Below are 27,813 nucleotides of genomic sequence, written 5' to 3' on the forward strand. Positions count from 1 at the left end.
TAAAATTTCGGTTCTTGTGCACAGATTTGAATTGTTCAAGATGAAGGAAAATGTGACTATTGGAGAAATATTCACAAGATTCACCGACATCACAAATTCTCTCATCGGTCTTGAAAAAACATATACACAAGTGGAGATGATAAGAAAAATACTTCGATCACTTACTCCACAATGGGAAAAGAAAGTAACCGTTATTGAAGAAGCCAATGATTGTCAACTCTTACGGTTGAAAATCTTATTGGTAATCTTATGACATATGAACTTCAAATTGAAAATAGAAAGAATGATGAAGATACAAAGAACAAGAAAGTTCTTGCATTCAATACTATTTCCGATAAAGAAGATCCATATGATGATGATGAAGAAATGGGCATGTTTGCACGAAAATTTCGGAAATTTATAAAACGAGGTAAGTTTAAATCTAAGAGTTCATTTTCAAATAATCCTCTTTGTTTTAAGTATAATAAACTAGGTCATATGAAGAAAGATTGTCCAATATTGAAGAATAAGCAAAAATCAAGTTATTTCAATAACTTCAACAACATTCAAAATAACAAGAAAAGGAAAGCAATAGCAGTCACTTGGGATGATAGTGATGAGTCATCTTCAGATGAAGAAATTAAAGAAAAGGAAAGTGCTCATATGTGTTTTATGGCACAAGATGAAGTAAGTGACAATGAAGAGCTTTTAGATCCTTTTAATGAATTATATGAAACTTTTGTGAGATTAAATACTTCACATAATTTTTTTAAAGGTGAAAATAAAAGATTACTTGAAGAACTTTCTAATTTTAATTCTTCTACTATTTCTTATTCTCAAGTAATTGAATTGAAAGAGGAAAATAAATCATTGCTTAAATAAAATCATATTTTGACTAATGAAAATGTTTATCTAAAATCAGAATGCAATGATTTAAAAATTCGCATTAATGTTTTAGATAAAGATATTTCTTCTATTAAATTAAAATATGATGATATATGTTTGAATGTTAGTAAATTCAATAAAAGTAAAGAGAATTTGAATAATTTGGTCTCATTTCAAAAATCTTCAAACAATCATTTTGGCATTGGATTTGTTTCTAAGTATTTTACAAAGAATGATTATGTTTTGAAGAATAATAATAAGAATATTCATGCTAAACAAAATAAGTATATATGGATTCCTAAGAATTTGAATATTCATGATAGGAATGATTATATTTCATCTTATATGTATGGAGTTTGTAATTCAAAGAATTACACTTATGTTAATAAATGGAAACCAAATTCCAAGTGGATTTGGATTCCTAAGGGCTAATCCTAATGATATAATATAAAAGGGTACCAAAGTGCTTAATATTTTTATTAAGGTACCCGAGAAGAGAAAATTTTAACTAGAATTATGTTTATTTCTTTTTGTTAATAACAAAGGGGGAGTTATATAGAAAATTTTAATTTTTTTACTAATGCTTTGATGCAGGGGGAGTAAAAGATTTTATTTAATGATTTTATGTAGGGGGGTTAAATTTTTTATATCTTAATAACATATATTTGTCATCATTAAAAATGGGGAGAATGTAAGGAATCTTGACCCCAAGATTAGTTTATTTTGATGATAACAAATATTATATGTTGTGTGCAGTATCAGAGCTATATCAACAATTATTTTCAAAGAGATACTCAAGACATAGATGAGTTCAAGGCAAAATGAAGCAAAGAAGAAGATATACTTTATTGTCAAAATGTAATTTTATATTTTCTTTGCTTAGAAATTTGTACAAGCCTTGATCACTCACACACATGCACACACATAGTGTTAGATCACACTAACACATGCTTAGTGTGTTGATTAACAATGAAAATCCCCTATGTTAGCCATTAGAGTTTATAGATATTGAGTGAGTCTTAAAACATTTTATTTATACCCCTTATCAATTAGAATCTGGAAAAACTCAAAAGATCAAAGTTGTAGGTCTCTTCAAGAGCTTTCCAAAAAATATTAAATTACCTTATTCCGATATCGGATGAGAAAGTTACTGTCAAAATACTAAAAAGAAAATTCTAGAATCTGTGAGTTTACAGTGTAGTCGACTACTATGCCTTGTAGTGACTACTAAGTAATTTTCTGACTTCACATTCTGTTTAGACTCAGTGTAGTCGACTACTATGACTTGTAGTCGACTACAGATACAGTTTTTTCAGATTTTAGGTTTTAAATAAGTGACTGTTTATAGTCGTTTTGTGGACGTTAATTGGGTTTAAAATTATGTCATTTCAGAGGCTATAAATAGGTTTAAACATCAGAAAACAAGCACCAAGTTTTGCACTTGTAAGATTCACATATTGTGCAAATTAACTCTCTAAACTTTTAGTTTTTTGATCTGTTTTTTCATAAAAGAGAGTTTCTTATATTGCCTTTATTCCTATCATTCTTAGAGCTTGTTTAGGCAATATTCAGAGTGTTAAAAAGATTGATAAGCCACTGTTACACGTTCACATCCACATCAAGGCTTATAGGATTGAAATTGTATATTGATTCAAGGAAGGTTCTCTCAGGATTGAGAGGGTTGATCTCTTGGTCTAGAGATCAATGTGACGATTGGCATGGTCTTGTCAATTGGGTTGCAATTTGCATGGTCTTGCAAATTGGTCAGGTTTGACTTTAATTTTGTAAGGTTTTAAAATCATAGTGGAAACTCTCAAGCGGGATTTGCTTGGGGACTGGATATACACCGGGGAGGTGGAACCAATATACATACTTGTGTTTGTGATGTTTATTTTCTGAGATTGACATTCTTTCTTTGTAATTTATAATCTACTTTGCAAACTCACCCTCTAGTGTTTAAGTGTAAAGCTTCCGCAGATTTTTATAAGAGTGCACTCTATTCTTAAGGGTCACGATCCTACACTTGGTATACATAAGCAAAATCAGACCCTACAACCTCCTGGACAAATGATCAAAAAACACTCACCAAATAGCCGTTTTTTGACCGTTTTAAGGGGTAAAACAGTCACAACGTAAAAAATAGCCATTTTGATCGGCCCGGCCCGGCCAAACAGTCACAAATCTGTCCGTTTGGCGAAAACAGTTCACCCTGTAGCACTGCTTTCGCGCGAGTGACCGTTTTCGCCGCGGCCTCCCGCGCTTGGCCCAGTCGCGGCATTTTTGCCGCCAACAGTCACCAGGGGTGACCCGTTGCGGGCGGCGGGCGAGCTTGCGGGTCCGGGGCCGCCCACCCCGCGTTTTCGTTGCCCGGACCGAGAACTGCTTTCGCGGCCGGGTGCCAGCAAGGGGACCCGGGTTTCCGAGCCGACCCCGGGCCGGGCCGGGTTCCAAACCACGCCCGAGCTGACGGGCTTTTTGGACAGGGCTATCTGGTGCCAGTCTCGTGCTTACCGGAGGAAGCTTACCTTGAAGTTAGACTGAAGAATAAAGAAATGCCCTTCCTCCAGCCTTTTACATGCCTCTTGTTCGTTCTTTATAACCGCACTATTTGAACCCATGGACACAGATGCCCTCTTCTCTTGTTGTTTCTTGAATCAAAGACTTACGCAGGGACCACAAACAAAGAGAAATATGTGAATAACGAAACTGCTCAATAAATACAGTTCATGTAACTTCCATTATTTCAATTATTATTGGAAAAACAAGAATAATTGCTCAGTGAATTACAACATTGCTTAATCTAATACACTTGTTATAAACACTCACACAGCAACACCCTTTTGACTTGCTAAACTAAAAAATTACAATCAAAGCTTGCATGTCAACTCAACGTTTAAGTAATTATACATGATTTTCATACCCTCAAACTGAATTTTAACTTCCAGTATTTCAAAACTCCAAGTTTATGGCAATTGGAAGAGCTGCAGGATTTCAAGGTCCCAGTATTAACCTGGAGTCTAAATTTTCTAGCTATTTTTCGGTTTTCTTCAGTCTCTCACGAAGTAGTCATCCTTGTTATACTGGAGTAATCCCCCACGTTTGCTACAAATAGAGGATCAATCTCTTCATTTGATTTCATCGGTCTCTGACTTGATTGTTCTAATTCATTTGTTAAATCCTCCATCGTTTTCTTTAAGTTAGCTTTGCTCACTTGTCCAGACTCACTCATTGATATGCCTACCATTGTTATCTTCGGGAGCAGAGGATTAGTGGGCAATTCATTGGTGATATCTCTATCTTCACTAGAGCTTCTGCAAGAAAACATACAAGGTCAAACTTAAGAGAGCTAGAAAGAATGGAACGGAGACAGAAAATACCTTGTGCTTGATTTCTCATGTGATTTTGACCATGGATTTGATAACCAGTCCCCAAACGGAAATGGGAAAGGAGCATGATTTATTGACTGGCCATGTTCTGCTTGAGCACTCTCATTTAAGCTAAGCTCTGGAATATTATGTGGCAGTTCAGGCGCGATATTTCTGGCATCTTCAGAGTTTGTGCGAGAGCTAGCTAAATCAGCAGCCTTGGAAAAAGCAGCTGTACTCCTGAAAGCATTATCACATACAAGTAATAACTAGAGTTAATATGGCAATAGACAAGAACACAAGATGAACATGTAACCACTAATTATTACATATGACAGTGACCAAAAGCAGTTACATCGACCGCCAAAAGGCTCCTAGAAATGGCCCGATAATGAGTCTAAATGAGCAGCATTAGCAAGCAGTATTCAGTTCAATTGGCTTTTTTTTTAACTGAAAATAAAGTAGTACAGAAGGTGTTAATTGACCTTAAGCCCACAGATAGGTAGTACTCAATAAAGATTTTATAAGTTCATGTAGTTCGTCTTTTCTAGGTTCCTTCTCTCCCCTTAACCCAGAACTTACTTAAGCTTCCAGATGAAGGCCCTCAATAACAAAGAAAATAAATGAAGAGGGGGTACTGTTACTAAAAAACAGGAATATGGAGTAGGAGAATAGACTTCACAAAGAAGATTGTTTTCCGTTAGGGATAAGTACATTAACCTTGGCAATGGGTATTAGCTGTCATTGGCTTTTACGTAAAAATATGGTGCTATTTTCAGACAAAATGGAAGTACAACATTAGGCAGACATGGAGGCCGACTTAGGTTTACATATAGTTTCTAATTAGAGCAGGAACTAGTAATCAAAACATATAATGGACAGCCATACACAACTAACACTGTTCCTAAACATATCTTAAATGTTGCTTATTTGTGTTGTAATTTTTAACCAAATAGAGGGCAAGTATATACTCACACTTCAGAAAATTATCATCAATAATTGTATAAAATTCCATCTAAGGAAAAACTAATCTTAATGAGTCAGATTAGTGCAAACAAAAATGCTACTAAAAACTAGGAGCCACAAGCAATAGATATGGCTTGAAATGGATTGGCAAGCAAGTGTTTCAGTGATCAGAGACGATTAAATTGGAAGAAACATGCTGATAAACTGATTCACGGTCTGCTAGATTTATAATTCTTTAAGCTAAGTCTAGCATGCAGATTTACCCTCACGTAATAAGTCAAACCATTGGTCCATTCAAAACACAACAAGAAAAGTTGAACAGACTGGTAAAGAGTGGCATTTAAGCTCCTGATGATTTCCGAACAAGTTAAAGAAAGCAGGGATACCATAGATGTAGAAAATAATCATGAACTCTCATCTATGAACCTGCCTTTAAGAATATCATTATGCTACCGGGAAAGGGTTCAATATATGTACCTGTTCTCAAACGAATCAACCAGATAAGGAAATTTTGGTTGAATACCAGTGGCTTTCCTCAACCATCTGTTTCCTAAAAGCACTTTATCTGCAACATCAAGGAGCTGAATCTCAGCCGCCTTTGATATGACACTCAATGGTATTCCAGTATGACCCAGTTCATCCAGCACTTCTTGAACCTGTGATACCTCAATAATTAAAGTTTATGACATAGAGCATACTTGAAAATCCTATTGTTGTGGTTAGGGGGTAGTTTTATAAACCCCCAGAACGTTGAGTTTTCACAAAAAACGTATATTTTATAAAGTAGAGAGAACCTTCTGAACATTCAAAATTATACAAAACCACCTTAAACTATCTAAAAATTCTATTAAATGGCATTACTGTTATGGGTAAAAGGTGTAAACTATCCTTATAAATATCTATGAACCCTGACACAAAAAGCTCACTCAGTAAAGAAAAAGCACATAGGGGCAAAATTGCTCCAAATATGCCACATTTGAAGCTAATGACTTAAACTAACTGCTACCAGTCATGGGATTTTAGTGAAACAAGGTCGAAGGGTTTTCTCTAATTTATAAAAATTTTGGGGGGTTTGTACAAAACACCCTGAAGTTCAGGGGTTTGTGAAATTTAACCTAGTTAACTATTGAATGTTGAATACACTAGTGAAAAAACATAATATGTGTTGATTTGCCAAAGATGATAAACAACATAAATGAACTAGTTAGTTGATCTATCAGTGTAGGATACCTCATCAGGCTCAAACAAGCTATCCAAATTTTCTTCAACCACTTCTGCAGTTAGGCTGTCATCAATCACATCTCGCCTCCGTCGTGAGTGCCGAGTTTGAATTAATGAATGGAAATGCTGATCTACTGAAGCTTCAAGGATATTGTCTAACAAGTTTTTATCAAAAAAATAAGGTGTGTACCTGAAAGAAAAAGAAAATAAATGATGTTCAATTGTCACTGTCCTGAAAAATCCAGAATATGACCTAGCTGCATTGTTTAATTAATAAAGAAATTAGACAATGACACCTAATTTTATCATTATCAAATATAGATGTGAAAGTCCCTCTTAACCAATATATCAAAACGCCGAAGTTATGATAAGGCTTGAGGATTATAGTTTTATATTCTAACATGCCCATGCAAGTTAGCGTCCTATTTTTTTATGGGTTAGACCCTAGACTCACATAGCGATAACAATTTTTTTTAAATATGCATTAAATTTGTGACCAGCAAGATTCGAACCAGGTCAGTTTTGATACTATGTGAAAGTCTCCCTAACAAATATATCGAAACTCTAAAGTTATGATAAGGCTTTGGAATTACAGTTTTACATTCTAACAGTACAAGCATCAAGTATTTAATTTTCTTTACTCATGCACTCGTATATATTCAATATTAATTTTTTTCCAAAAGGGGTGGATGGAGATGGACACCTGAGATCAATAAAGATTCTCACAAATACTAGGGCCAGGATTGTAGCTAATAGCCTAATAGAGCAATGAAAAGTATGTGCACTGTTTTAAAAAACCTCCGTCTAGTCCGCTTAGGCGTACGCCTAGGCCTAGGCGGTACCTAGGCCGTCTAACTAGCGCCTAGCGCCTAGACGGTATTTAGGCTGCCCACATAGATATTACGAGCGTTTAGGTGAGCATTGTCTGCTTACATGGATTGCACCCTGTAGGAGGCCTTGATTGTGATTTTATGTGTCGTAGCCTACACGTCCTCCAAACTCTATTAACCTCCAAATATGAACACCTTCACTACCTCCTCCGACCTTCAGCAAAACCTCATCGATCACCACTTAAATAAAGAAAGAAAGAAAACGCTCAGAAACCGCTTAGGCGCCCGCCTAGACGACTAAGCGTTGGGTGCCAAGTCCGACGCTTAGAAGCGCCCAGCGTTTAATGTAACATTGAGTATGTGTATGCCTAAGCAAACTTAAATGGAGGTAATTAAGGAGTCTACACTAGCATTGAAATGGTTTTTTTTCCTCCAGGGAACCACTCCTAACTAAGGCCCTATTTCACATTCTCTCTTAATTACCCAAATTTAACAAAACCGACCCCATCTACCATTCCATCAACATATAACCGCCCATGACCTAGGAATGCATGTATATGTGATTATGCACATGGTCTTAGAGGACGCCACAAGCATTTTTTTAGTAGTTGAATTTCCAGTTCAGAAATCAACTTTATTTAGGACATAGTTTTCTCAGTTCAGTCCATAAATTTTCTTGCATGTGCCCCCAATTTAGCACTTAAACCTATTCTAGTAGTTTCTGAAAACGTCCTAGAAATTCATAAAAACAACATAGATGATTTTACAAGCTCTTTGGATGGAGCATATTTCTACGTCTATTTTAATTTCGTTATGAATAGACTTGTTGGGATGTAATTCTTGATGTGACATATGCTACCTATTTGATAAAGGATACTACAGTTAGTTGAGGATGCACCATTTGCAGTGCTATGATATGAATACTCCACTTATTGGTAAGAGTTGAATTTATGTCTAGGCACTTGTACTTACCTGATTTGCGCATATAGGATATCTATTTTCATAAAATCAATCTGCACATTCTACATTTTATGAGAAATTGAGATATCATTATGATTCAACTTGGTGGGCATCTTTGGTGGAAGTCATAGCATCGATGCCTAGGTATAACTAAGAGACTATCCAAGTTACTCGAAAAATGATGTATTTCAACAGAACACATTTTGTCATATGGTATAACATGAGAATGAGATCATACTCATGAGCAAGTAGTTCTTATGGTTTTGTATTGAGACAAAGCTTAGTACTGAATCAATAAAGATGTTTAAATTTTGGTTCATATATTATGTCTCTATTATCTAATGTTATATATCAGTATAATGAAAATTAAGCATGTCACGTTAGAATCAACAGCAAAGTTCTATCGGGATTAAGTCATGTGGAGTCTGGCAAACCTCACCATGGCAATAGATGTAGATGTGATACTCCTTCCTTGCCATGGGTAACTATCAAGGTTTTGGCTTCGGTCAACAATGAATATGAGATATTAACTGCAAGAGTCACTGTTTACTTAAATTTTCTATGCACGAAAAAATTAAAGATTTACCTAAAAGTATTTAATATTCGATATTGAGAAAGTTATACATAACAATCACAGTTTAGCGTCTGAGTTACTTTAGTTTTCTTTGCATACATCTTTTATATCTGCATGTCATGGTGTTACCCAGAAAAGGCAAAAGTGAGGGAGCATACTAATAGTAGTTACCATATAATATAACCATAATAAAAGCACATCAACTTGTTGAAGAATGTTTCAAAATTTCTGAGAAGTATCAAACAAAATTGAAGAAATACAAGGAGATATCTCCAAAGTTGCTTGATATATATAAACTTTAACAACAGCATACTGCAAGATATTTAAAAAACAACTAAAAACATATGATGAAAACAAAATGCAGAATAAAGATATAAACCACCCAAAGGTAGAGTTTTATAAAAGGGATAACACAAACAATCTATAACTAGATGAAGCACATACCACTTAATCCCATCATTTGTTGCTATAGCAATATTTAGATTTTGCGCCGTAAAAACAGGAACTCCTTCAACCTTTCTTCTTCGGCCCTTTGTTGGGATTTCCTTTAGAAGTCTATTAGCTTCCTTAACCTATGTGAACAGAGAACTATTTCAAACAAATGCTAACTCATGGAAACAACTAGATAATCGATAAGTACCTGTTTCTCGTTTGGAACAAACTGAAACATATGAGGCTCCTCCTGCAAAAGAGAAGTTACCTCTCTCAATATGCAGCCTAAGAGATATGCTTGTCAATGCAGTCTTCAGATTGTTAATAAAGCATTCACACTATACACAGGACATATACTCCCATTGGTTTGAAAAAATCAAGAAGCAGAACATGTTTCCAGTAGAAGTAGGATATACATATTTTACACAGGAGTGACTCGATGTGAAGCTGAAAGAAGAAATTAATAATCGTTCACACAAGGAATTATAAGATCACCACAATGATGCTGGGCTACTTGAGTTAAATACATGTGTCAGAAAATTGGAAATAAAGAGCTCTCTGTGTCCCAATGAAGGCATTACTAGGTCTATTGATACTTGAATGGATCCTACAATTTGCTTTGACAACAATTCCTGACAAATCCCTGAAGACGGTGTAGATTAATTGGGAAGCTCATTTCTTTCACAGATATATAGACAAGTAAATCCCTTACGTGTCCAAAACTATTCCTTTAACTTTAAGGGGATTCATCATTTGAAGGGAAATAGACTACTCAATAATTTCACATTTCAATTTCGTCTTAAATAAGTCATTCAGAAAGTTAAGACATTGCATTTATTGCTTGTCTTTCGAGTCAATATTGGTAAGACTGCACATCAGCTTCAATAGAGTGTAGTGTCCAGTAAGTGTTACCCTTATCATTTCCTAGCTCATCTTGATTTGTTCACTACTCGGTGCAGATTGGGCATGTGACCCTCTTCACAGTCATTCCATTAGTCACTATTGTACTTCCACCACAGGAGATCTGGTGAGTTTATTAAATAAAATTTCTTGTTAACTGATCTAGCGTTGAAGAGTCTCAGACTGAATATTTTGCCATGATTCATATTGCTTATGAGATGATAGGAGTTCACTTTCTTCTTTAAAGGATGGTTTGAAGGATGGTGGTGTGCTTCTAACTTGGCCTATGGTGATGCATTGTGATAATCAAGCTGCAACTTGCATTTCAAACTATGCAGTGTTTATGAGCACATCAAAATCATTGAGATAAGAGTGTTGTTTCACTGGTGATATGGTGCTGGCTAACAAGATTCTAGATTGAGATGTTACTTTCGATGGTCAAATTGGTGATATTATCACTAAATTGTTGTGCAGAAAATGCTTTTGGCTTCTATGTAACAAGTTGTACATCATTGATATATATTCCAGTTTGAGGAGGAGTGCTATAGTATTAGATGTAGTCCCAAATTGAAAGTTTTTGTAACTGTATTCTATTTGCTTGCTGCAAATATTATCTGACCAAACCTCTTTAGATTGAGTGTATTTCCGAACATAACACTTATATTTTTAGTTTACCTTAAATGAGTGTGACTACATATGCAATATGTGCTCAGTAACGATTAAAGGCACATACTGAATCATGTAACTTGGTAAATTTTCCTCTTTTACTGTTTGATAGCTTAGAAAAACACAGACTTTAGATGGTTGTTTCTTCTTGGTTCACAAGTTTAACTGTTTGAAAGTGACTTTGATTTCTTACTTGCTAATATACCTTCAAATTCTATCAGCAAGTATTTGCGAATAGTTCCTTAACTATGAATCATTAGCACAAACTCAAAAGGATAATATCACCTGAAGTTTGGACAATCTTTTTGAAGAGCCTTTTGAATATACTTAATGGCCAACCAGACCCTCATTTTAATGCCATAGGGCTTAGATAATAATAGCAAGTGTTCCGATATCCTTGAATATCTATTTACACAGGACAAGACAAAACTATAAAAGAGTGAATCTTATAAGAAACAAAAATAAGAGGAAGAACACTCAGTTTGAAAGAGTAATACCTTGAAATGTCGATATGCTACATCAAGGCGGCAAGCACCCACCATACCAGTTGGAACATTCAGCCTCTTGACATATGCAACTACCAGAGGAAAGTAAGTTACATTATATCTCTGCTTAATGCCACAGACAAGATAGCCAAAATTACAAATTCAGCCAAATGATAAATTCCTTTGTTTTTTCTTTTACATTTTGATAAAGGCAATGTTGGTACCACCAACACAATGCTGTAGAATGCAATCACTTAAATACTATAACCAAGAAGCAAGTTTTGCACTGCATAAAGTATGCTCTGGTAAACTGTTAGAAATGAGTAACTAGCTCAGAATTTCTGCATCAGTTTTCTAGATATGAAATAAGGATATAGTTCTTTTGAATCAAATTGAGAGTGTTTCCAAATTTGATGTAGAATGAAGCAGTCCCATTAACTGATTAAAACACCAAGACAGCAAATTAGAATCCAGCAGACAATCCTTGCTCTTTTTTTTAAGGAATAACAGAATTTGTTAAGCCAGTTAACTTTAACTGATGATTTTATTTGTCAAGAGCTTGAAAGATTACACCAAGAATTGGCGGTAACCGAATTGCATTTGATGTGCCTGTTTTAAAGAAAAATTATCTAGCACCTCCAAGAGAATTGTAGTTGAATGCATAACATGATAATACAAAAGTCAAAACAGAAAAACATATACCAGAAATAATCAGAAATGTCTGTATATCCAGATGAGCAATCTACCAATGGGTTTTTTCCTTGACGTAGATAGAGAAACTTGGTCTCGCTTTCAGAAGCTTTGTTTTCCCGCCACTCAGCAGAAGGTTTTGTGTTTATTAACATAATTGATTAATTAAAGATTCCACTATCAATATGCAAGGTTTAATGACTTTACAGAAAACGGCTTATGTCATTAGATATATTGCAATAATTGGCATTAAGAACATGCAGAAAGAAAGAATAACAAAAAATTAATGTGATGGCAGTTAAGACAATTGACAATATAATAAATGTGATGAGAAAGTAGAACTGAGAGAAGAGAGGAAGATAAAATATTTTATGGTGCAAAACTGCAAATAGTGCTCTAAATGTCAGATACTGAGGTCATGTGAGACAGGAAAATCCATACTGGATGGCAGATATCCGAAATATATTGATGATATAAATATCAAACTGTACTATTGGATACTATATATACATATCATGGATGCACTGTTTTAAATATCGGCCGATAATCGATATTATCGGCCGAGTTATCGGATTTGGGAGCTCTCCGCTAGGATAAATTGGATTTTTAATCGGTTATCGTTTTTGTAGGTTTATCGGCGATTTATCAGCGTTATCGGCACTTATCGGCCGATAAGTAAGAATTTTTTATCGGGATTATCGGGATTATCGGCCTATTTGACTAACATTATATTTTTTCAAGGCTATGATGCAAGTTTCGCTTTCTACAATTTGTTAGTGATTCTAAACATGATGATTTACATTTTGGTATGTTTATATTTCATTAAGCATGATTAGATTATATTTTTTTAATTGTTATATTGTATATACACATCATCCAGTATATCACTCCGATAAATACTACTTATCCCCGATATATCCCCGATTTCCGCTATCCGATAAGGATTTTGACCATCCGATAAATCCCCGATAACCGATATTTAAAACCTTGCATGGATGACATATAAACACATACAAACGTCAAATCATGTATATTTAGGCGGCAGAGAAAAAGGAAATAAAGTTAAGAGGAGTTGAGAGAAGGGAGAGAAAGAGAGAAAGAGAGAAAGAGAGGTTTACTAGTGGCAACATGTAGTCAAGCCTGAGAATTGGGATCCTCTCCTCATCCTAATATTTCCTAATAAAGAATTGTGAAGAGTTGGGAGGGGGGCCCACAAGGATGGGTGGGAAAATGAAAGGCCATGATAAAAATGAAAGGGTAGGATCTCCTTATTAGGAGATATTAGGAGCTTTTCATTAGGAGATGATCCGGGTCCCAAGCCTGAAGGGTAGATGGATAGTCGAAGATGAAGAGAATCGACTCGAGAAAGGTGAGGTAAAGTATTGGGACTTAATTAAGCTCCAATCCTCCTGTTTCGAGATTTATATAAAGTGGGTTCAGGTTTAGGGCTCAATTGAACCTGAAACCCAAACATGACGTTTAAAACAGATGCTAACTTAATGTGACACCATTCCAGTCAACTTGTTAGCACTGAATATTGATCAATATATTGAGAAAATCCCAAAATGTCATCTGATATCTCAGGAAAATCCAGTAACTCCCCAGAAACAATAATTGACTACTAAAATCATTCTCAATGCAGATTGAAGACAACCTATAAAACACATTTGGGCCAACATGTCAGACATGTTAGCCAATTAATTTTACAATGGATGCAAGTATCTCTGATGACTTTGAGAAACATAAACATTTGGCAAGTGTACCAAGATGAATATAATTGGATTAATTACATTCATGTACCCCGAGGTATAGTGTAACTACAACGGTGACCCTGAAGTCTGTGTAGGTATTCTTATTTCTTCTTCGATCCTTTTTTATCTTGTTAGCAATTGTCTGGAGAAATAAAATTCCATCAAAATAGTTTGCTATATTGAATAATGCATAAATTTTTTACAATGGTAAATTATAAAAGTTTTGCTTAAGCACAAAAACATTTATATGATGTCTCCGAAGAGACGGAAGAAAAACATTTATATATTGCACATATAATGAATAAAAAAGAGAAATTTTCTTTTTCATGATAATGAATAAAAAAGAGAACAAAAAGCTCCAAGTTCTGTAATTAATCTTACTCGATCTGCCCTAATTTCTTGTTGGATTAAACACTCAAATATTCCTCCAATTCCAACCCTCAGAGCGTGGAATCGACTTCTATTACATGAATGAATAGTCGTTACTTTAATGTCAATATAAAAAGTTTAACTCTCAAGCATTATCTCCAGTGATAAAATTCGAAGCTAGGGTAACAAGAAAGCACATTTTTTATTTGATATGTTCACTTGACGAAGGATAAAAAAACCAGTGGTGAAAAGATAACAAGTTAAGTTTCCTATACTTTAACTAGGGCATAGAAATAACTTATCATTTGGACCTCGATATAGTTAGCAACTATCATATTATAATGGAGCTATTTTGGAACTAACTGTATAGCAATTCTAGCTTATAAAACAAAAGAAATAAGAAAAATGTATTTTGATAATTTACAAAACTACTATTCCCCTTGATAACTATTGGATCCCTCTCCGTTCTTCCATTGCTAAAAAAATACTGCGACCTTAATCATAATATATATAAAATATTATTAATAATATATATTATATAATATGATATATCAGCCACCCAAAACTTTTTCAAGTGAACAATAAAATTAACAAAGTAAGAAAAAGAAAACATATCATAATGATGGCATGTACTATATAACCATACGGAAAAAAGTCTCATTGACTATGGAGTTGCTGGAAAATGAATTAGTGAAAGGGTTTATTTTTCTCTATTTCAATGTCATATTTTTCTCCTTATTTATTTTATTACTCCTTAAATTTCTTATTAAACTAATTTATTTTATAATGGTAATTTTATTCATTTCTCTCATTTATGTTACACCTAGTGGTGGAAAAAAATAACTATATCCTAAGAAATATATGTACCTGTGCTCGTGTTCGTTAGGATATGGATATAGTTACTTCTTGAATATTGTTCTTTTGCTACTCATATTATTGACAGAAACCTATTAGTAATTTACTTGAGCCAATGGATAGAAAGGGGAAGGGGAAAGCACCAACTAGTTCCTCAAGGGAACTAGTAAGTTTTGTAAATTTTCAAAATACATTTTTTCTTATTTCTTTGGTTTTATTTCTAGATAACAACTCTTTATTTGGTTATATAAATTGGTTTCAAAATAGCTGTTATAATATGATAGTTGCTAACTATATGGAGGTCCAAATGATAAGTTATTTATATGCCCTAGTTAAAAAGTATAAGAAACTTAACCTAATCCTTCATCAAGTGAATGTATCAAACCAAAAATGTGCTTTATTGTTACTCCAGCTAGGAATTCTATCATATTAGTCATAATATTTTTCTTGAAAATCTTAGCGATAATGCTTGAGAGTTAAATATTTATAATGACATTAAAGTAATGATTGTTCTTTCATGTAATAGAAGTACATTACACGCTCTAAGGATTGGAATGGGAGGAATATTCGAGTGCTTAATCCGACAAGAAATCAGGGCTGATCGAGTAAGATTAATTACAAAACTTGGAGCCTTTGGTTCTCTTTTGTATTCATTATCATGAAAAAGAAAATTTTACTTTTTTATTCATTATATATGCAATATATAAATGTTTTTCTGTTGACTCTTCGGAGACATCCGATAAATGTTTTTGTGCTCAAGCAAAACTTTTATAATTTGTCATTGTAAAAAATTTATGAGTTATTCAATATAGCAAACTTTTTTAACGGAATTTTATTTCTCCAGACAATTGCTAACAAGTAAAAAAGGATCGAAGAAGAAATAAGAATATCTACATTTGCGCAAAAGTCCTTAATATTTTCCTATTACCTGAAGTGTGTTTATCTACAAGAGTAACCTTAAGATTACTAATTCTAATTACACGGATGACCATAGAATATGTCAACGAGTTAATGTTGTTTGTTTTTCGTTGACTTGGTGTGTAATCACATAGGTGACTCTAAAGTTTGCGTATCTACATGGATAACCTTAAGATTACTAATTCTAATTATATGGGTTACTATAGAATCTGTCGACAGGTTAATTTTTTTTGCTTTTGTTGACTTGCATTTCTTGTTGGATGTCAGTCAGTGTGGAGTTACAGTTAGGTTTTTTGTTAAGATAAATACTAGAGTCTTAGTTAAGATGAGGTTTATAACAATGATTAATCACTAAAGTTTCGTTTTATAACCCTAACCGTAACTCTAATAGTCAGTATTTTTTGCTATAACGTAACCATAGCCCTAGTCCTAATCGTAACTCTATTTCTAAACAACATTCGAAAAGAACTACACAAAACCAAAAATAATAATAATAATGTTAATCTATCGTCAGATTTTAGGGTCATCCATTTAGTTAAAATCAGTAATCTCAAGGTTACCCGTGTAAATATGTAGACTCCAGGATTGACCATGTAATTACATCATATGCTTCAAGGTACTAGATTGTAATTCAACAATTTATGTTGATTTTTTTCCCAATTTTGGTTGTGTTTTCCATTTGGTAAATGCTTCAGGCACTTTCCACAGTTATCTGACCATAATTCAAGGAAAGAAGATATAACAGATTGAAGGAATTCACATGATACAATTAGAGTTGTAAGTATTCTAAACTGATTTACAACTGTAGAAATAGTCATCAGGATCCAACATAGTTATCTCTACAACTGGCTACACACTATTATACCATATTGAAAAATAAAAAGAAATTAGCATGAAGGCATAGAACACACCAGCATCACTTAAATCCATGAAAAAGCGAAAAACAGGGCCACGCTGCTCCTTCTTAGTTACTTTTGAAAGCATTTTTTTGATCCACTCAGGAGTTCTGCAAACAAACATAAAATCAAAGTAAAACAACAGAACTTGTTGTCCTCAACATACTATAGAAGTGAGAAATGGAAGTGAAATATTATCAAGTTACTCAATTCTAGCTTCATTCTCAATCTCAACTTCCAAAACAAATACCCAATAACCATTTGCAAGTTTATGCATCTTAATGTATGATTTAAATGCACAATAGAAGTAAGAAGATCTATAGCACTTGATTTTACTTAGAAACTGATCCAATTTATGTGAATATCAGATGGCTTGAACCAAAAAAAAGCTTACAAAGGATAATTATATGAAAAACATAAAAAATCATAAGAAACCAAAAGGGAAAGGAAGATATTTGGAACTTTTTCGACCTCATACCATACAAGAAAAATAATCGGCAGAATGCGTGGGGGCACCTAAACAAGCAATTTTTAAGTGAAAATATACACTGCCCATTTGAAGGGACCATCAACTATAAAAAAGATTCATCTTGTTCCCCACATTTCAAATTATTATATCTTCCTATTGCCTTATAAGTGTGTGATGCATGTACGTGAGCTAGTATGATGTATGCATCATAAATGATATATGTGTCTATACACTACTATGTGTTTGGGGGTAGGGGGAGAGGGAAAGGGATATATAGATATATATATGTGTGTGTGTGAGGGGGGGAATATGTTTTGGTACCAAGCACAAATTTGATGCTTGGTAATGAGGTGGCCCATTCTTATCCATTCATTCAAATGACCCCCACTAGAAAATAATGGCCCCTTCATTGTTCTACCCATTTGAATATGCGATTAGTGGATAGGAATGAGTTAACTCACTACGAAGCACCAAGTCTGTGCTTGGTACCAAGCATGCTCATATTCCTTATACACACAAACACACACATAGAGAGAGATAATGAAGTGCAACATGTTGAATATACCCATCTCTTTTCACTCCAGCCAGGACTCCGATACTCCCTTCAGTTTTTCATGTAACCTTCCTTTTCCTAGCAATGAACAATCAAGTAGCATAACTGCTTTTAAATGTATTAGACATCACTAACAGTATGTCGGTTGTTCTGTCATCATAAATTTGCATTCTCTAATGCTATTCTCTATTGCTATACCGATTTTGCACTCTAAGGAAAAGATAGTCCAACAAAGATAATCAAATAAAATGAGAAAGAATAATTAAGGCTTATAAGTAAGAACAAGTGGGTAGAAAACTTTGAATTAGTTTGTACAGGCAATTATAAAGGATGAGCCACATACATACACACATAAACCAAAAGAACCAAGTACGATTCTTTAAGGACAAAAGAAAAGGCCTTCAACCATATACAGTAATTACATCTACGCTTATTTGATCCTCGATGCATTCAGATTTCATCATTATGGAGCAAGAGAGAAAGCAACAACAACAACCAAGCATTTATCCTAAATGTTTGGGTCGGGTACATGAATCCTATTTTTCTATTTCATTTTGTTATGGGTCATCTCCTCCGTTAAGTTAGTCTTAATCATATTCTTCTTAATTGTTTCTAACCAAGTCATTCGAGCTCTACCTCAAGATCTCCTAGCCTCATTAACTCTAATATTATAGTTTTTCCTAATCGGTGCACTAAGGGTCTCCATTGTACATGACCAACTTATTTTAATATATGCTCTCTCATTTTATCCTAAATAGACACAACATCTAATTTAATACGGATGCACTCATTTCTTATCCTATCTTTTAATGTATACCCACAAGGCGATCGTAACATTCTTATTTCTGCTACACTCATTTTTTAAACATGTTATTTTTTTAATAGTCCAACACTGTCCCATAAATCATAGTTGGTCTTATAATTGTCCTATAGAATTTTTCCTTTAGTTTCATTGGTATATAACTATCACATAAGACTCCCGAAACACTTCTCCATTTCAACCATCTCGATTTGATTCGATGCACAACATCATCCTCTATCACAACAATATGCCTAATGATTGATCCTAAATAGCAAAAATATTTAGTTTTAGGTAATTCTTGACCATCAATATATATCATAGGCTCTCTTCCTTTCCTAGTTTTACTAAAAATACACTATATTTTCTTTTTTTATTCTACTAATTTTAAAACTTTTAGATTTAAGAACTTGTCTCCATCTTTCTACTTCAGAAATAATGCCCTTTTTAGGTTAATCCAGTAATACTATATCATCGGTAAATAACATACACCATGAGATTTCATCCTGAATGTGCTTAGTAAGTTGATCCATAACTAATGCAAAAAGATAAGGACTGAAAACTGGCCCTTGGTGTAAATCTATAGTAATAGAAAATGGTTTAGTCTCTCTTTTATTAGTTGTTACTCTAGTTGTTACTCTATCATACATATCTTTAATCACATTAATATATATACTAAATACATGTTTCTATTCTAACATCCACCACGTTACCTCTATAGGCACTCTATCATAAGCTTTTTCTAGATCGATAAAAATCATATATATATCCTTTTTCTTCTCTCTATATCTCTCCATCAACCGTCTCAAAATATGTAAAGGTTCCATAGTTAACCTCCAGGTATAAAACCAAATTGATTTTCAGACATATTTGACTCTTTTCTTAGTCTTTGCTCAATTACTCTCTCTCAAAGTTTCATAGTATGATTCATAAGTTTTATATCTCGATAATTTGAATAAATTTGTACATCTCCTTTATTCTTATATATCAGTATCAAAGTATTAATCTTCCACTCCTTCGGGATTCATTTCGTCTCGATAATCTTATTAAATAGTTTAATTAACCATCCTAAGCCTATATCTTCAAGACATTTCAAAACCTTAATAGGGATATCGTCTGGTCTTATGGCTCTTCCACTTTTCATTTTCTTTAGAGCATCTTTAACCTCGCTAATCCTAATTTTTTGATAATATCTACAGTTCCTATCATTCACTATATGGTCAAAACCTCTATTTGTTCACTTGTTTAGTTATCATTAAATAATTGATAAAAGTAACTCCACCTCTCTTTTATTTCCACATCCGTCACTAGAACTCTTTGATCCTCACTTTTAATACACCTAATATTACCCAAATCTATACTCTTCATTTCTCTAATCTTAGCAAAAGCTTATATATATTTTTCTCTCCCTCCTTAGATTCTAACTTCTTATAAAAAATTTCATAAGCCTTGTATTTATTCTTACTAACCGTTATTTTTGCTTCCTTCATTGCTAGTTTATATTTTTCTAAGTTTTTCCTACTCTTATAGTTTTGTCACTCTTTATATAAAGTTTTCTTCTCTCTAATAATATTTTGCACACTCTCATTTCACCACCAACTTTCCTTATCGTCCAATCTACAGCTTTTAAATTCTCCCAGTATATCTTTAGCCACTTTTGAAGACGTGCTATTCCACATATTATTAGTCTCATTATCCATTTTTCATATATCTTGTTTCATTATATTATCTTTAAAATGTATTAAATTCTCTCCTTTTAAATTCCACTATTGAGTCCATAGTCTCTTGTTCACGTTAGTTTTCTACTTCAATTCTTAATAGATATGTCTACGATCACTAATCTATGTCGTGTAGTGTACTTAAACTCACTCCTGGTATAACTTTACAATCTTTACATATTAACCTATCCACCATTCTAATAAGAAAAAAGTCTATTTGACTATTATTAAAACCACTTTTAAAGGTTAGTAAGTGTTCATCTTTTTTTCTAAAAAGTATATTTGTTATTATCAAATCATACGATATTACAAACTCTAAAATTAATTTACTCATGTCGTTTTCAACTTCATACCCGAAACCTCCATGTATCCTCTCATATCCGTTATTATCCTTACCAACAATGTTCATTAAGATCCCCTCCTAAAAATAATTTCGGAGCAAGAGAGAAGGCAAAAATAATAAAATAGAAACAAAAAAAAGAGTAACCAAAAAAAGGGCAATACTTTGGTTGTTGTGATAAGTGACTCGATGATGGTGCATAAGGAAAGGCCCATTTCCTGTGGTTACAAACTTGCCTCTCAAAAAAGGCGTATATGCTACAGTATCTACAGAATCTACAGAAAAACAAGGCAACAACTTGCGTCATCCATATTTCATGCGGTATTTGTCCATTGGAACTCCTTTAAAGATTTAACCACATTAATAAACACAATTACTTTTAGAAACTATATTCTAACAACTTAACATGTTAGATGTTTAAGGATGCATGCATATAATAGGTCATTTCTCTTTCTGGTTTTTATCACTTACACAATTGCAATCACTTCTCATAGCCACATTTTTTGCTTCTTGAACTTCGAACTTCCATAAGGCACTTTTAGAAGTTGGCTAGATAGTCTAATTGCGAAGGGTTTGTTAAGCCATTGAATGATAATTATAAAGTGTCACTTCTCAAAAGAAAAAAAAAGGAATGAGAGGGCATGTGCTTGTTTAGTCACTGAATGGTTATTAGGTGTCGTTACTCCAAGGAAAAATGGGCATGAGGAGGCAGCTCATTTAGCAAAATGAGCCACCAAGAGATAGGCTAGTTGTGAGGCTCGCTTGCAATTCACATTAAATCAGTTAGACCTCACCACTCATATCTCTTGGCAATTTATTTTCTTAAGCATCCTATTTCTATAATCAACAAAGAAATTATAAAGTAGATTCTTTGACATTTAGATCATAATTCAAGCTCTAAGAAAAGGATAATCCTAAACCCTTTTTCTTTCTCCTCACTCCAGATCTAAAACCTATCTTCCAATGAGTAGACACCTACCTACCCGTCATTGACTGGTGTAGAAGCCAACTCACCAATTTTACATTCATCCACAAGTGATACACTACACATCCTTCATAGACTTCAATATCATATTTCCATGTTTCCTCATTTGAATAGCTAATTGCAAATTCATGCCCAAACACAGAGCCGGCAAGTAAATCTTATTAATTTTCTCATTTGAATAGCCGATTGCAAAGAAAATGAGAGATTAAGCAGCCATTTTCCATTCTTTACTTCCAATTGCCTCCGTGCTTTAAAGAACCTAGTTCAAATACCATACAGATGACGAGAAACTCTTCCCCATTGATTCTAATTGCATGACAACTTTTGATAGCATTTTCCAAGATATGGTGTTAGGATATGTATATTGATAGCACTGGTTTTATGCATGATCCAGAGAGTAGTTTATTATATTATCCATACATAGCTTAGGAACATATATTAACAAACCCCACAAGCCTCCTCCGACAATCTTGCTCCTTATTTTAAAAATATTTCCAACTTCATCTATATCCTTTTTGTGCTCTTACACTCATAACATGACCTCCACTTAAAAGTCTCAATATCCATGTATTACATACAGAAATATTGCAGGTTGCAAGGTGTTGTGCAACAAGGACAAGAAAAGTATGAGTAGAGCAAGAATAGGCTTTAACCAAGCCTTAATGATCAAGCTATCATTTAGTCAGAGCATAAGTATACTTTTTCTTACTGTAACAAGCTTGCATGAAACATCTTCCCAACGTACTAATTCATAATAATTCAGTGAAAAATCTCATATCACCTATCACACCGCCAACATTAACAGAGAAAAATAACATAAGGAACCCAATACTAGAACATTTCTAAAATCGAGTAAAATCACATCAAACATACCAATAACGTCACTAAATACATGTTTCTTTGAACTTCCGCAAAGGGAAAAGGATGGCCTAAACCCCCAAAATAAAAACCATAATATCTCTTTATTTTACCAGTCTAAGATGAAAGGGATGAGGAAATGAGAGAGGTAGCTACCATGATCCGGTTATCACAAGGTCCAGCATGCTAAAGATCTACCCCTGCAAAAGTGGGCCAACATTAACAATCATACCATCACCATTCATCTCTATCAAGAGCTCAACATTCATGTTAGGCTAGCTCTGATAGTTGATTCCCAAGCATCAAGCATCCCTTTAATTAGTTCTCACTAATATAAAAAACAGGACAAATAGAGAAAAGGATAACAATTTTTTCTGATGGAAAAGAAGATAGATAGAAATCAACAAGATGGAGTCAAAGTTATTCGGAGGATTAGAAATGAAAAGGACAAAAGAGAAAATGATGGCCTAAGAGATTGCACACAGTGCACAGGTGCACATAGCCACATAGGGATGAAGGGAGTGGAGGAAAGGAGGGGACTACTCTATATAGAGGACAAAGAAGATGGAAGAAGACTACACCTAAATGCGCACGTGTCAAAGGATCACCAAACGACAAATTTTGACAACAAAAAGAAAGGCTTCAAAATGTTATCTCAACTTGCAGTCATGTCTTTCTGATCCTTCTAATGCATTTCAAGAATAAGTGTACAAGAAAAACTGAAAAGGAAAACAAAGAAAACAAGAGAAACTAGGAAGCAAGAAACCTATTTTAAGTAGTCGCAATTGCCTTGTGGTTGAAATTGAATGACCCGATGGTGAGGAAAGGTCTATCTCCGCTGGCTAAAAACCTGCATTTAAGAATATATCTCCTTTCTTCTTTTCTTAATTCAATTTGCATATGCAGCTTCCTCTCTCTATCCCAAATCTGAAAACCTTTCTTCAAATGTTAGCAGTTTGCTTTCTAACTAAAACAAACTCTGATTGACGTAGCAACCAGCTTAATAGTTTGAACTCATCTGATGGTGGTGTCTACTGCTCTTAATTCTATGGACTTCAAATATGATGTCTACAAGCTTCCAAATATCTCTATTCTCCATTAAGTCAGAAGTATGCGCCAAATGTATTCTCTTCATTGCCAAAATCAGACTCATACAACTGTCTCATCATACATAAACTTTTCTTTCATGTTCCCACTTTTACATTTCCAATTGAAAGGGAATGAAAGGTAAAAACTGACTTCAGTTTACCTTCTCTAATTTTGATTGCTTGCACAACAAAGGAGCTACAAAGGACATGACATGTGTGATGCATCTCTTCTCCGGAAATTCTGATTGCATCTTCAACTTATATTCTATTGAACCATTCATGGTGCTCGTGTATATGTGTACGTATAACTAAAATTATGCATGACTGTTAAGTAAACTTCTTTATGATACATAGGCAGCCAATTTTGGGAAGTACTCCATTCGCATTACAGCTTAGCTAATATTTATTACTATAAATAACCTCCATAATTATTGCTCCTTATTTCGTAAATTAGACATTTTCGAGCTGTGATTACACGAGAAATTATTTTTCTACTCAAGGGAGCAAGTGCAAGGAATTAAGCAAGTAAGGATCAAGATAAACAAGAAAAAGGATGGGGGTTAATTTTATGTGTTTTGGAGATTTAGGGATCTATGCACCACCTGAAGAAACTTCAACCCTGGACAAACTTACTGGGTTTAGCATAGAAATCCTGCGATCTAGCTTGGCAAAGGTTCAAGGAGGATGATTCAGAAAAAGGATTACACTATTTACTACCTTCAGAATGAAGAATGAAAACTAAATCAGTTAGTTAATATGGTAGAAAGAAACTTTGAACTCTATTTGTTGTTGGGTGAATGAGGGCTTCTCAAAACTATGTCAATGGTTTCTACAAAAATAGAGGAATTAACTCCGAGCTCGCTAAAAGAGACAGTAGTAATTCCTTTATCGTGAGCGGTTTACACCCCTACCAAATCTAGACTAGACATATTATCATATTTATTTTGTCGCTGTTTGCATTTGGCAAGTTAAGAAAGATTTACTCCACTTACTACATTTTTTTTGGGCAGGTTAAATAAGGTTTTAATCTTTCTTAAAACCTCTATCAATTATCCCCAAAATTACCAAGGCTCCAAGATAACTATTCCTTCCGACATTCACAGGCAAGCACAACGCTCCAACAACCTATTCATCCTTTGCTGTGCAATGATAAAACAAAAAACTCTAGAAACCCTATGCAACAAATAACCCAAACACAATTAATTCAGAAACAAGCCACTAAGAAATTTTACTGAAAACACGACAGACAACACAATTACATCACCAACACCCAAAAGCAACGAGGCCGTTCCTCTGTAAAAGAAATCAAAACCAAAATTTTCCCAACAGATATCTATAACCTTCAGTCAGCAGTAGTTGGAACAACGAATGCATTAAACATGATGTAGAGTTCCTTCCAACTTTTGAGCCACTACAACTCCTCTATTTTTAGCCTATTTAGTTTCCGCAACTAATATCGGTATCTTAACAACATCAAACCAAACATGTATACTGAAATTTGAAGTAGATGGAACAATATGGGGCTCTAACTACTACTATCCAGACGCAAAGAGTTACAGTTTCATTACCTTTTTGAGAGAAAAGGGATCTCAAAATGGGAGGTAACCGTCATGAGCCCATTTCCCGAGGGATCCAGCATGCTGAACACCTGCCCTACAAACGCCGGCTCGACGCCGCCGCCGCCCTTGGACCTGGAGCTCAACCCCTCCATCCTCACGCTCGTCGCCAAGCTCCTAATCGCCGGCGACGACGCTGCCGAGGCCGAGGCAGAGGGCTCCTCTCTGTTATTATAGAAGGAAGTAGAAGGAGAAGGGAGAGGGAGGAAGAAGGGTACGGTCACCGCCGGCTGTGGCGGCGGAGGAGGAGATGAAGTGGCACGCGGAGGAGAGAAGGGGAGATGGGAGAAGNATGTTGGCGGCGAGAGATTGCACAAAGTGACCGCCGGGGGAGTGGAATGAAGGAGAAGGGTGTTTTTTCTCTGAAGAAGAGGAAGCCATGGAATTTTTGGATGAAGAAGTGAGAGATTCTTGATTTCTGAATGGGTGAAGAATGAAGATTCTTGCCTTGTTTTGTTCTACGGGGAATTTTGCCGTGTAACATGGGACTGGTGAGGTTATCCCGTCATTTTGACATGTCCAGCTCCCAGTGCATAATGAGCCCAGCCCATTAATAATGATCAATTCATTATATAATAGGAGGAGACATCTCATATATCTTTTCTTTTGATCACATATTTTAGATCTATGTAACAAAGCTTTTTTGTTGTTCTCTTTTAAGGGGTTTTTTATAATTTTTTAAAGAAATTTTTAAAATAGCCCCAAACATTTTTTTTTTAAAATTCGATCCACTCCCAAGTTATTTCCAGAAATCGACTCAGTTTCTGGCCACGTCAGCATTGTGGCCAGAAACTGGGTCAATTTAAAAAAAATATGGTTCCTAAGTAGTCGACCCTCGCTCGCCATCGGTGGTTATGCCACTAAACAACTCGGGGTTCGCAACCCCGCTAATTTAGTCAAGGTTCTCAACCCCGACCATTTGCAGAGCCTGAATCGCCCCACACAAAAAATGGTCGGGGTTGGGACTCCCGACGTGTCGTGCACAGCGTGCACGAATGATCGGGGCTCCCAACCCCGATCATTTTACATACTCTCTGGTCCACACTTGCTGGAAAATCTCATCTCCTGCTAACATATATCAATCCTCGATTAAAATTGTCAAGTTTAACACCAACTCTCTTGCTACACATTTATCAATCCATAATCAATTTCAAACACAACATGAGCTTGGATGATCTAAACGTCTGGTTGTGTGTGAACTTGTGAGCGCATGACATCATCGACGACTTGAACCTGTTGTGAACATACGGATTGAGCTTGCCGTGAGCCTCCAACTTCATCATGTGCATGACTTGAGTCCGCTCTCGTGTGTCCTCAAACCCATCGACGCCCGTACCCTATGAGTCGTTCCTTACGCCCATTACAATTCGCATGACGTATCCTTCTAAGAGCAGACTGAATCTTTCCTATGATGCGAACAAATGTGTTCCTCGCCCCTGGCTCAGTAGTCGATCTCAATGCATCATGTGCAATAGAAGTAACCTCGTCGAGTTCTTGTACCTATAAGATAAAAAAGCAAAAGAGGATTATTAGCAAGTGGATGATAATAAAATAATAATCACAAAATAATTGTATATTTATTCTATACACTTACCAACTCTCTCTTAATCGGACCTCTTGGTATGTACTCCTTAGGTGATTTGTTCTTCCGACATATCCATCGGCAAGTAATCCCCCAATACCACCGTAAGTACACATCTAGTTCTGGTGTGTCAACCCTCTCCAGTACTACAGCTTCCTCCCTCAATTCTCATTCCCAATGTAAACATGACGAATTATCTCCCAATTTTGATAATGTGCTCCTTTTCGGGGATTTCACTCTATTCTTTCTACAGGATCTGGAATATGTTTTTTAATCCAAATTGTCGGAGCGCATGGTCAGGCACGTGCATTTCGACAATCTCAAAACATATTATCGGAGACGAGACCTCTCCACCAAATATGCAATCGTAAGAGGAGACGAACTTTCGATGGTTTAGAGCTCCCCACCGCAACTATCAATGTGACGAGGAAATCCAAGGCCATTGAGCGTGAAGGTATCCACCAACGCACTCACGCCCAAATAGGGGTAGCCATTTCGTTTGACTACACGCATCTAACACCCGTATATGATGACGACGATGATGATTGCTCGGTAGTGGCAACGTCACAGGCTTCAAGCTCAGTTAAGGGTGAGCACACAAATGTGCATATGACCGATATCCCTGATGAGATATTCAGGAGACTCAACGAGCAACAAGCAACTATCAACTCCCTGAAGGAGATGTTGGAGCAGCTTCTGAGCAAGAAGAAGAAGAAGAGAGAGAGGACCTTCATAGAAATCCTCGAAGCACAAAAAGCGGGTGCCTACTCCTTCTCGCTCCTCATCCGAATCATCTGGAGGAACGTCATCTTTGGATCATAATCCAAGGGACAAAAGGCTCAACGAATTCCAAAGTCAACTCGACGCCTTGAAGCTCCAGAAGCATATGGACAAGCTGGGGGTTGTCAGACCGTATCCAATCGAATGGGATACAGTCTCATATCCGACGAAGTTTCAGCCACTGGACCTCCTGCAGTTCGATGGCAATGGTTCTCCTACCCAACATATCTACTACTTCCAGACGCAAATCGGACATATAGTAGAGAATGGTCCCATTATGACT

General features: G+C 35.2%; 1 protein-coding gene across 1 annotated transcript; it reads right to left on the reverse strand.

The window, feature by feature from the left end:
• Window positions 3,588–27,193, reverse strand: LOC109846153. The gene is made up of 11 exons (XM_020415376.1): window positions 27,134–27,193; window positions 26,489–26,668; window positions 25,121–25,626; window positions 16,758–16,852; window positions 11,276–11,355; window positions 9,421–9,462; window positions 9,225–9,352; window positions 6,426–6,606; window positions 5,673–5,851; window positions 4,242–4,469; window positions 3,588–4,175 (listed from the first exon to the last, which is right to left on the reverse strand). Exons 1-11 carry the CDS (start codon window positions 27,191–27,193, stop codon window positions 3,920–3,922), a joined length of 1,935 nt encoding a protein of 644 aa, XP_020270965.1. The 3' UTR covers window positions 3,588–3,919.

Source organism: Asparagus officinalis, chromosome 6 (assembly GCF_001876935.1).
Source record: "Asparagus officinalis chromosome 6, Aspof.V1, whole genome shotgun sequence".
Taxonomy (NCBI): Eukaryota; Viridiplantae; Streptophyta; class Magnoliopsida; order Asparagales; family Asparagaceae; genus Asparagus; species Asparagus officinalis.